The sequence below is a fragment of the Motacilla alba genome, chromosome 1 (assembly GCF_015832195.1).
Source record: "Motacilla alba alba isolate MOTALB_02 chromosome 1, Motacilla_alba_V1.0_pri, whole genome shotgun sequence".
NCBI classification, from domain to species: Eukaryota; Metazoa; Chordata; class Aves; order Passeriformes; family Motacillidae; genus Motacilla; species Motacilla alba.
The window spans coordinates 52830693-52843064 of NC_052016.1; the positions used below are offsets into that span (position 1 = coordinate 52830693).

The following is a 12372-nucleotide window of genomic DNA, read 5'->3' on the forward strand; positions in this document are numbered from 1 at the left end:
ACTCTGCTTGTGCACCTGGGCAGCCTGAGGAGTGATCCAGCAAGGATCAACAGCCTGAACACCCACCTTCCTGACCCTAAGAGATCAGCTTCCTTAAATCTGCAGAGAGAATAATACACATTAGTATACTTTAGTTGTGTATATTTTTCCTCGAGCTTGCTGGTAGACGCATTCAGAAGACTAGCAGCAATTTCTTTTCACAACAGTGATTAAAAAAGAAAATGTGCTGTGAAGGCAGGAAAGATCAGGAGTTTGCCAGTGGAAGAGAATAGATAAATGGCAGGGCTCAGCTCAGGCCCTCATGCAGGGACAGAGCTGACTCTAGGTATTTTCTCTCTCCTGTTGCTTGTGCCTGCTCCCTGTTAGGGTTTTACTAGTCACAAATAAAACAACCAACCCACTGAAGCCCTCTCACAGCATGGACACACACACAGAGCCGTGCTAGCACCTGTTAGAAGTGTGATACAACAGCATGAGGAAAAGGACACTCTGCAATATCTGCTCTTAAGGATACCTGCTCTTTGTTCTGCACCTTGGAAGAGTAGTTCCATTATAAAAAAAATAGTGAGGCAAATCCATTTGTAAAATGGCAACAAACACACAAACAAACCCCCAAAACTTAGCTCTGCCAAGGTCAGTATATCCATGGTGATGAGAAGCAGCCCAAAACAGGAAGCACACAAGACAATATAGCTGTTTTGCATTGCACCCACCTCTGACTTTCAGGTTCCCCTGCTTTCACAAGCACACCCCTCCCGCAGCCACATACTGCCATGCACTCAGAATTTCCTGTGTTTCTCCATTAGAGTATGGACAACAGAATTAGGGCATCAGTGCCCTGGATGGGAATGAGGGGTGCTTAGGGATTATGTGCATTTTGGATGTAGAGTCTCTACTTGAAAAAGTTTTTTCTAAGTTCCTACTGAAAATCTTGCCTAGCATTCACATATAGACTCTCACTTCACTAAGAGAGGTTAAGTGTTTGCCTTTTATTCAGAAGACTTGCTCCATTTCCAGGAATACTTTTCCATGTCCTTGAAACCAGACAGACTCTAGTCTCATAACAGCACCATCAGTCTACTACAAAAAAAGCAAACAAATCAAACCAAAAAAGTTCCATGATGTGATACAGTATAAAGAAACAGCTAATACATTAGAGAAATAAACATCGACATAAACATACACAGGTTGCTATAAAACTGACAGTATGCAATTAGGAGATCGGTAAGATTACCAGGTCTGCTAGCTGTTTAAACAAGTCTACGTAGGCTGTAACTATATTCTTGTGCTGTTTTTAGGCAGGAGTTTGCACTCAGAATCTGGGTACTTCAATTGTCCATACTGGTGGACTTTCATACAATTCCCCTACAGCCAGCAGCGTGTATGCAAGCGTCTCAAGCTACCTGCCCAGACTCAAGCAGCACTTGCAAAGGTGTGAAGATGTATGTAGCCTATTGCTGTCTCCTCCCTATGAATATGGTATTACAGGGTTCATCTGCATATGCCTGGTTAAGAAATAAAACACAGTCTATTGTGTACTATAACACCTTAAGTAACATGGAATCTTAGATTTTAGAAAAATATTTTAATCATCAGTTCACAAGTAAAAACTATCACTATTACAAAAGATCTTTTAATACTAGAATACCTAGCTTGGAAAGAGTTTTGTTCTTATTGCTGTTGCATTTAGTTTTCAGGAGCAGTGTCAGCATGAAGGTAGCAGTGGGCTTCCCACTTGTCATAGTCAGCTTGTAAGGGTACTCACAGGAAAGCGTATCTTCCTATTTAATCCTCACGAAATTTTCACATGTTTAGGCTGCCCTGACTTTTCCCAGACGTGTACCTACTTGACATCTGACACTATGCATCAAAACCTCACCCAACTTTGATTCATACAACAAATTTCATTCGCAGCCTTTAAATAAAACATTCACTCCAAAAAGAGTGAACATCAACACTGGCACCTTAGCTACTTGTAAACCCTATAACTGTGTTCTGGCAGCTATCAGATATTAACTCGTTCATTTCATTTTGTTTGGTTTCTTCCTTATTCTCATGGTTAGGTTGCTGTTTTGAATTTCCAGCTGTTTTAGACCTTCTGAGGAAAAACTTTGCCAGTAAGTAACATAATTCAGCCACATTTAAAAGAATGCAAATGCTGGACACAGCAATCATGAAAATAGTGAACACTGTCTTTTCAGTAGGTCGGGAAACAAAGCAGTCTACAGTGTTGGGGCAGGGCCAGGCATTACACTTCATTAAGCGAGGCATTCGGAACCCATCGTACATGAAATAAAACGCGTACATGAAGACAGCTTCAAAGACCAGTCTGAAAAAGATGCTGCTGGTGTACGTCCACCACAAGGAGCCCTCAATACGAAACCTCTGTTTCCTAATTTCTTCGATGTCCTTGAATTCACATTTCTGGTCTCCTTTTCTGAACTGCCTTTTCTTCTCATGCCTCCTGTAAGCCACATGCATGGCCACCAGCAGCGCAGGTGTGGAGACAAAGATCAGCTGCAGGGCCCAGAGTCTGATGTGAGAGATGGGGAAAAAGTGATCATAGCAAACATTTCTGCAGCCAGGCTGAAGCGTGTTGCAGACAAAGTCATCTTGTTCATCTCCCCAGACTCTCTCTGCAGCAACAACCAGGATCATGATACGGAAGATGAAGAGGACTGTGAGCCATATCTTCCCGATACTGGTGGAGTGCTTATTTACACCTCCCAAAATGGTATGCAGAGCTCCCCAATCCATTGTCTTGTTTCAATCCTCTGACCTAAGACAAGACAAATAAAACTAAGATTAATCAAGACAGGAAACAAATACCAGCAAGCATGTGGTTTAAAATAAAGGCAATATCATAATTGCAGCACATCCACTGGCTGTGGTAACTTTTTGTTGACGCAGTGGCCTTACCTACAACTAGTCATATAAGATAACCTAATCACATATCAGCAGGTAGTATTTCATACTGGATTACACACATGGCACCACATTAATTTGACTCCTAGGTGTATTTGCCAATGCCACATTAAGTAAGAAAGACAGATGGGAAAATGATGAACACAGCCTTAAATTAAAAGATACAACTTCTAGTAGCTTGATAACAGTAACAAAATGATAGAAGATATCAGCCAAAAGTAAGGCAGATGTTATGTTAAAAGTAACACATTAGACAGAAAGAATTCCTATATAAATCAAAGTCAAGTGGATTATCCTTATCTTTAGAGTGTAAATAATGATTTGAGTACATTCCCACAATAAAGACAGACCTTGAGTAACTACTGGTGATGCCCTGCACCTTCCATGAGAAAGTCTGGATAACCTGTGTTCACCCGTTTAAAAAGTGTGACTGCATTCTTAGTCAAAGCAAACACCACACTAGCTTGAAGCAATGAAAGTAAAATCCTGGTCATTATCTATCTTGAATTGGACGTTTAAAAGCAATGCTTAAGATTCATACCAAAATTGCTTTTCTTTCCACTAACTACAAAAAGGGCCTAGGGTAAGTGGATAAGGACTCCTCCATTGTGAATGCATGTCAGGTTGGAGTTTTCTTCCTCTATAACACAGACTTTATTAGTCCTAGATTAGGGGAGATATTTCAGAGGCTGGGAGAGTGCTATAGTCAACATTTGAAGAGTTTAGACAGGCCAGCAGTAGCTCAGACTTTTTTCAACAGAAGAATATAGTTTCCAGCAGGTGAGTTTCAAAGTTCTATGACTGTAATGAATTAAGGATTTCACTTTCAGTCTCCTCAGGAACACCACAACTGTCTTGAGTTTTTCCAGCTTCTACAAACAGCTTTTCACAGCATTCAGAGGCATTTCAGCCCATCTTCCCACACCCCTCCACTTCAGATGGATTCACAGAAAATTAGTTTGCAAACTACTGTGTATTCAAGAAACTGGCACTTTTGCCTATCAGCCAGGATCCTCTAGGAGTGCTCACAGATCTCTTGGTTCTGAAATTGCTCATGAAGGTTTTTATTTCACAACTTTGTTCATTTGTTTCTATCTCAGAGCACATATTTCTTTGGCATTTACAGCACAAGGCAGCACAATAAGCAAAATCATCTTTTCAAAGTTGCTTTAAAGAGCATCTACTGGCAAAAGGTCATCATATCAATCACAAGATTTTCCTGACTCTGACCTGGGTCACACCACATGTCATACAAAATGATGACACTATTTTGTAGTTGTCTTCCACGTCACACTCCCATTCTGAGTAATGTCAAAAACCTTCCTGGTTTACAGTGAGATACATATAATCAGTAAGCCACATGCTTTGACTGAGTATCAGTCAAAGTACACAACAGCTCAGAGAAAATGAGGACACTTGATTGTTATGCAACACAACGGTATCTTTTCCTTGAGTTACTGGGATTTAAATGTAATCTCCCTTCACTAGTTCCATAAACTACATTTCCCTCAGATCCTGTGGTTGATTGTGTGGGGTTATACTCCAGGAGGTAAAAACCAAGGGGGAGAGTGGAGAGAACTTGTCCTGAGCCTCCTTCAGGAGGCACAATCTATATGGGCTATTTCCTCTTTAGGTGACTGAAACCCCACAGAAACAGATTTACCTTGCTGTCCTACCAGGTTATTTTTCCCAAAAGAAAGATTCTTTTTTCATTAGCATACAGTTACAGAGAGTCTCTAGAGTTAACAACACTATGAGGGCACAGGAAAGACCCTTAATACTAGAGATCCTTACTACACATATCAGCTGGATTTTTAACTGTTTCCACTCCTTTTCTGTCATCTGATTGATGAAAATTCTTTCAGAATTTTCCTTTGCAATTATTGCATTGTTAAACAGAAGGACAGTTACAACTTTTTAGTGTTCTGTTACTATTACACACATATGGCAATTTCAGTACTTATAAAATGACGCTACAACTAAGTACTATGACTAGAAATACTTATGAACATTTGAAAATAAATCCTGTAGAAACTGGCATCAGGCAAACAGTGTTATTACACACATTATCCACCTATCCTGTAACTCCACCAGAGTCCTTACTTTCTTCTCAGTCCTTCCATCTTCTCCCTGCCTGTCAACCATCTTTTTAGAGTGAAAAGGCTGTGAAGTGAAACCTATGTATCTGCTCCTCGTAAGCCCTGTTTCTTAGCTTCACATCTTGCTGCACACCAGTAGTGCTGCCATTTTGTTATAACTTCACATGGATTTGTTTCCTCCTCCCTCTGCAGAAAGAGATTCAAAATACAAGTTCCCCAGTGTGTAGTTAGCTCGAGAAGCTCCGCTAGTTCTGTTTTCTGCTAAGGTCACACTACAGCTCATGTCCTGTGACTTTGTGGAGGTGCATTATAAAGCAGGCAACTTGTCCATGAGTTCTTCCCAGGACTAGTGTGTTTTTGTTGGTTTGGTTTTTTAAACCTGATCCATCTCATCAATCTGCTTAACAGTACAGAACCACAGATCATCTGAAAAGGACAGCTACATAAAAAAAACAAAACAAAAACCAACCAAAACAAAACAAACAAAAAAACCCCAAACAAAACAAACCCCAAAAAACCACCAACAACAAAAACCCCAGGCTGCAAATTGCAAAGCATGGGTAAGAACGAGCAGTCAGCAGGAAAGAGGGGTTGGCAACACTCCTCTTCATCTGACTTGCTCCATATTCTCTAAGAGTATATTGTGCTTGTTAAGCCAAAAACCTGTGCTTCAATTCTAGCAAAGACATGTCTGTATCTGGATCAAGAGAGAAGAAAAAAGCCACCACACTTTGAAGAGGCGGTCTTTTGTCCAGAGTCTCCTGGTTACATCTCCTCTCCTTTCCAAAAAAAGCCTTTGTCTTTCCCATCTGCCCAAACACTCCTCCCTTTACCCTTCCCACACACCTTACCGAATCTTCCAGCTGTCTCTTCAGCTCCTCCTGCCACCACTGTTCTTCCCACTGCTTGCTGAGCAAGTCACCAACCTTTGCCCCTTCTTCCTCACAGGCTCTCAGGTTTGTTTTGACATTGGTGGAGAGTCATATGACTTCTGGACTACTCCAGAGTGCTACATGCACTGACCAGACACCAACGAAGTCTCACTATCTTCTCCCTGAAAGATTGTAGTGCCATATCCAGGCAGCCTGAATGCCATCCAAATACTTTGGCCACAGTGTTTCCTACTAGCTGGCTTTAAACAGTTCCCCTCAATGCAACTTAGAGGATCCAGTAAAGGCAATTCAGACACTGCCAAAGTGTCCTCCCCTCTCCAACAAACAGACACAGTGATCCAAGCAGAATTTAAGGGCCAAGAATGGCCCTTCACACTACTAAAGCCACCAGTGCAGATCACCAACTAAACACCCCATCAGGGCTACCTGTACTGATGTGATGGCTCATTTACTCCTTACTCACTCAAAAGCTAGAACCTTGATCACAGGTTATCCTTCTTTCAAATACTTGCTTTCCTTTTCACTAGCAAGTAAAATATTAACTGTCTTGCAGACCAAAGGAGAAGAAAGCAGGAAAATTACATCCCTTTAATGGGCTGGTAAGTCCTATTTTTATAGGGCCAGTCCAGATACTATTTCTATGTGAGCAAATCCTGCCAAATGCTTACAGAAATAATAGTATGCAGACAGCCAAGGACTTGCCTAGTTTGCTGGTACAGAACTCTACAAGAACACATTAAAAACATGAAAGCTTAGGTGAATTTTGGGGCAAAATTATAAAGTAGGAATGAGGATAGGGATTGGTTATAAATAAAGAAACTGGGAAGAACAGAAGACAGCTAAAAGTAGTGAGGTTGAGTAACTAAGCATTTAGAATAATTTCTAACAGGGGAGTGCATTAAATGTTAAATTCTCCTTCACAAAAAATTGCAACTGGGCATGAAAATATGTTTTTCCAAGCCTCCACATAGATATCTGTTCAACTACCAGCAGCACCTTCTGTTTTATTTCAACAATTAGAGGACCACAGTGGGATATGGTTGTTACAGTTAACAGTTAAAAACAATCATAAAAGATCACCATGCTTGACTGAAAAGTTAAGTCACAAGGGAAATAGTTTTGTATGATCACACAACACAGTCACATAAGTAGATGTTTCATTTGGGGTTTGGTTTTTTTGTTGTTGTTGATTTATGGGGTTTTTTCCCCCCCCCGGTAAGCTAGACAGCAGCAAGAGAAGAACTACAGCTTAACTCCTTCTGTAGTTGTACAGCTCATGGGCAGTATTTTGAGCTCTGTGCTGCCATGGCTAGACTGCCTTCTACTTCAAAGCTAGCTCCTGCAAGCCTACATTAAACTGCAATCACAGCACGGTGCATACACCCAGTGAAAATCCCTGCAATTCACAACGCCGAAAACAATCATCACTGAGCTCTCCTGTTTAGGAGTACAGCTGGCTTGTTAACAGACACCATTTTCCATTGTTAAAGACTGTTATACTGGAAATTCATTACTCAGTGGCTAAATCCACAGCTGGAATACAGTGAAGGTATAAAAGCAACAGAGGATGCATCTCTATCACATATATATGGTTCTTGTGCTATAGGATATTATCAACCAAGGGAAAAAAGTAGTCACAAGCAAGTATTACAGTATTTGCTTTTGCTACAGGAACATCTAGGAGTCCCATGCAAGAAGAGGTCCACAGATCCCTAATTTATGCACAAATTCAGACTATGATTATACCCTTCTCACCTTCAGTTTGGATACCAGTTTATTTACTGTACTGGATTTACACAGAAATTTAGAGGGTGTTTGCAATGACTCCACTTCCATCAGGATTTTAGTGTACACTGTACCAGGAGTTACCAGTTTGGGGTGACTCTCCACCACTTCCAGCAGTGCCTCCGGATACTGATAAAAGATCAGCAGACTGCCAAGAAAAAAGTCACTTTATCCCATGCAGGAATGTGTTAACCAAGATAATCTTTAAGTCAAAAAGCATTGGTCTCAAGTATCCCTGCTTACCCCCCAGCTGGGGACAAAGGCAACTCACATACCCAAGAGTAGCAGTTTAATGCAGCAGTTTAATGTTGCCACAGAAAAGCTTCAGAACATCTAAACTAACAGATGTAAAATCATTACCAAAATTATTTTATGACCCAACTTCACACAAGAACTACTGCTGCATGCTGAGGTCCAACACGCATTCAAATGTGCTGCTGAGACAACTTTCCCTTCAAGTGTTGATCTCAACAGCTGCGCTTGAGCAGTGGCTCATAGGGAGAGGTGATAACCAGCACCGAGGTGTCCTAGAGCTGCATAATGCTGTGTCATTACTCAGATTTGAAGAACACACCAGTCTGGGTTTAACAGTTTTGCATCAGCATGCCTCCACCCTGCCAACCTGGCATCTAGTTTACAGCAAGCACATAATTGCCAGTGTGTAGATTTTGTTATTCCTATTGCTGAGCTAGTTTTGGTGCGGTACTACAAGAACAGCAGCGCTGTCAAGGCTGAAGCAAGAAAGCTTCTAATAAATACAGATTAACATCTTCCAAAAGACAGCATCCTTTCATTTCACCAAGAAAGGTGGGTACACAGGCTACAGCAATCACTTGCTGACTTGCTCAGACTTCCCATCTAATTTGTCAGTCTGCCCCATACCTCAGTTCCCCAGACATTAAACTAGAGATAACAAAAATCTCACCATATCACAGGGCTGTTCTCCTGAAATGCTCCACTGCAATTACAAGCTTCACAGACTCAATGGACCAAGACAGATAAGTAACAGTTCAAAGCTGGAAGCACCAAGCTTGAATTCAATCATCCAGGGTATTTCTGACACCTGAAAAAGAATGCAGCTCCCTACATTGCTATAGCTTTAATGGAGAGTTCAAAATGCAAGAAGACAAAGCTTTGAACTTAGACCTTGGCAACTAAAATCCTTTAATAGGTAGCTTCCAGCTATTTTAATTTTACAGCAGTATATTAAAAACTTCAAGGAGTATGCAGCTGGAAGACTCTGGAATATCAACAACTCTACTTCTTTCCTAAAAAGCTGAAAAAGATCAGAGGAGCAGCCTAACAATCACAAAAGCCTGTGCAATTCTCTCTAGTAGCTCTTAAGCTTTGTTCTGAACACCTATCTCCAGATCAGAGTGGAAACTGGAGAGAAGAGACACAGAGGGATTACAGTATATCTGATTTGACACAAGAACAGGCAAAGACTAATCAGGAACAGGAAACCTCTGACAGTTGCAGGTCTGAACACTGCAAGCATTGTTCCTTCCTTCTACTCAAGTTTAGGAAAACAGGAGGCATTCTTTGCTGTAATTAAACCCAGCATGAAATCCAGAGAAGCTCAACAGATTAAGACCCAATTTGTATGTAGTTAAATGCTATTAAAAAATTATGCTACTTAAATATAAAGAACATTGAAGGGTTCAATTTCTGCCCACAATGACACCCTCATGACTGCCCCATAGTCATGTCCTCATGTAAGTTGTAAGTAATTTTCCAAGGATATTAGAAACATTCATACCTATTTCACCAGCCTGCAAGTGTAACTGGAGTTCCCTATCCTCCAGAACATCCCTGCACAAAATTCAGTCCACTCGTACAATACAGGAAATCAGAGGTCACACTTGAAGGCATAACAAGACAGCACAAGTCCTATTAGAGTTTAGCCTGTCTCAGCCATTTTCTCCTGTAAACTTTTCCTTCACAGTGTGCTTAAAGCTTCTTCCTTTGGAAGAAAGCTGAATTCCCAAGGACTAGGTCTCCACTGATACAAGTGTCCTATTTCCCATCAAGCTTAAAGAAAGTCTTAGAGATACTGCGCCCCGCTTCTGGTCACCAAAACAATTTTTAGTTATGACTTTTTAATGTTACTTTTTCTTTTAAGCCTGTTACCTAATTCCTAGTTCCATCCCTCTACACCTAAGCAAATGTCTACATTCCCTCTACAAGTCTCTCCTTTCCTCTAAAATTAACAAGCCTCTGTCTTCTTTAACACACCACTCAAACCCTTTTGGAAACATTAAACTTATAAATGCTAATATATTACAGTGCACTGTAGCTTTCCTTGAGCATGTATTTTGTTGTTTCATTCATCAAGAGTAAAGTCCAAAGTAACTTTTTCCTTTTTAAAACTCTGTTACAGGAAGAAATGCAGGTGTACGATAAGGAATAGAATTAGTTTCAACATTCTTTTATCAACTAACAGGAGACATGCTTCTCTTTTTCTACATTCCTGCTGTTTTGACAGCACATTATCTCACCTCATATATCATCACTTCAAGCTTTTCCTTACACAAACTGGTATTTAGCCAGGTAAGAGTCACAGTTTTCCTTCCAGATACCTCATCAGTCATCATTAAGTAACAATTAAAATCAGCAAGGAACAGAACAAGGGAAAACATCAAAAGAAAAAGACAGCTTCAACCCATGCTCCTATTTCACCATGATTTAACTGGAAGTGTTCACAATAATCAACTGGTAAGAGCATCTTCTTTACTCACAAGTACCCACGGAGGTTATGCAGTGACCGTTATGAACTTGCACATATAACTCAAAGTGCTGAAATTTTTCCAGCTATTAAGATAGCCTGCTATATGTTTTTCAATGTACAATTACTTTTTTTGCACAAAATAAATGAAGCTGCCCAAATAATCTACCTGGGTTGCTCATCAAGGGATGCAAAACAGCAACACTGTCAGAGGCCTAGCTTCAGCAAATTGAGAGAACTGGCCCTGTCAGGACAGAATCAACTTCTCCAAAGAAGTATGCTAATTCATGGGGTTTTACAGTTCCATTTTTAAGCTCTGAGATACATAATCCTAGCAGTTATGAGACTGACAGTTCTGGGGACCATCTGAAGTCTCCTGGAAACACCAACACATGCAGTACAGACGTAACCTCATGGCTCTGGAAACGTGCTGAAAAGCCCACCTGGAAATTTACATTGCAATGCCTACTTGACACACAGAGATACCACCTTCTTCCAGGCTGAGGCTTTTCCCACCATTGCCTTGCTCTCTAAGGCAGATCTAACCCAATCACACACACATCCTCTGGCCTACTGTCTTTTCTCTGAGGCTCCTCAAAGGATGTGTCTGGCAAGCAGGGTTTCCAGGCTAAGCAGTGGAGGCCAAGAAACGTTAAAATTACATAACTCCTTTAGCAAAATGAAGGATGAAAATATATTTTATTCTGCTTTTGACTCAGTATACACACATACACTGTGGTGATCCCAAACCAAATCCAAACCCAAACCCTCAGTATTTCATACAGGACACAGCCATTAATCAAAGTTATGAAACCTGGGTTTAAAAGAGCATTCTTAAAATAAAAGGCCACTTTCTTCTTGCAACCCTCTGTCTGTTGTCTCCACAGTATTTTCAGGCCACATGATGAAAACTTATGAGGTACAAGACAAGGAAATAATTTCCTCCGTTGAGAACAGGGGAGAGATTCTTCAACATGAGAGACTGTGAAAGTAACACCCAATCTAGGAAAGCCCGATGACGGAAAAGCCAGTCATGCCCATAACATGCCCAGCTCCTAGCTAGTGCCAGGCACTAAGCAAGCACTCCTGCCCTTACTCCAGCACGTCCCCCATGTTTTATTTAAGGCTGTAAGTACTCATTCTTTGTGCGAGCTTATCCTGCCCCGATACGCAGAAATACATTTATTTCTGACTCACACCTCATTTCCGACTCCCCCTGTAATTCTAAGGAATGCTTCCAGCGTGTGATCAGACACTTACAGGACCTGTCAGTTTTACTGATGCAAGCTGTTTACCTTCCCGCAGCTCTCTTAAGATCTCTAGGCGTGTCGCAAATTACCTGTAATTGCAGCAGCCTTGATTTTGCTTGGTGTCGTAGCTAGTCGTACGTACTTCACATAACGCGCCTACAGGGACCTGCTGAGAAGTGAATGAAGATTTCGCCGTAAGTTAAACGCGCAACCAACGGAGACACGAGCATTCCCGACCAAAACTGCTCGCGGGCTTCGGGCACTCCCCGTGACGCCCAAGCTGGGGACGGGAAGCGGAGAGCGCCCATGCCGGAGCAGGGTAAATCCTGCCGGAGCAGGATAAATCCTGCCGGAGCAGGGTGGGCAGCGCACACGGCAGCTCCGCGCCCGGCCCCGCTCCCTCCCCGGCGGGCAGCGCCACCAGAGCGCCCGGCGGCGCTGCCGCAGCCCCGGCCCCGCAACAAGTGCGGCCTCAGCTGCCCGGTGGGAGCTGCCCCGCCGCGCCCCTTCCCTTTCCCTCGCTTCCCGCCGCGCCCCTCACCTGCCTCAGCGGCGCCCGCTGCTGAGGGGCGGTCACCCCGCCAGGAGCTCCCGGCGCCGCGGCCGGGCTGCGCCGATCAACGTGGCCCCGCCGCTGGCTGGGGAGCGAGCAGCCCCGGCCCCGCCGCCCCGGAGCTTTAAGGTCCCTCCCCGCT

General features: G+C 42.3%; 1 protein-coding gene across 6 annotated transcripts; it reads right to left on the reverse strand.

Annotated features, from left to right (window-relative positions):
- Positions 1-968: 968 nt before the first annotated feature.
- Positions 969-12369, reverse strand: LOC119707110 (gap junction beta-6 protein). Of its 6 annotated transcripts, none has more exons than XM_038151647.1 (3): positions 12219-12369; positions 11767-11846; positions 969-2779 (listed from the first exon to the last, which is right to left on the reverse strand). In XM_038151647.1, exon 3 carries the CDS (start codon positions 2755-2757, stop codon positions 1966-1968), a length of 792 nt encoding a protein of 263 aa, XP_038007575.1. In that variant the 5' UTR covers positions 2758-2779; positions 11767-11846; positions 12219-12369; the 3' UTR covers positions 969-1965. The 6 variants fall into 6 exon arrangements, with proteins under 6 accessions (XP_038007575.1, XP_038007599.1, XP_038007617.1 ...); XM_038151671.1 differs by having other exon boundaries at positions 11767-11843; positions 12219-12358; XM_038151689.1 differs by having other exon boundaries at positions 11767-11843; positions 12223-12280.
- Between the last annotated feature and the right edge of the window lie 3 nt (positions 12370-12372).

Bases quoted from the DNA above. Each gene is read 5' to 3' on its own strand.
- LOC119707110 (XM_038151647.1), bottom strand. From the start codon at position 2,757: ATGGATTGGGGAGCTCTGCATACCATTTTGGGAGGTGTAAATAAGCAC.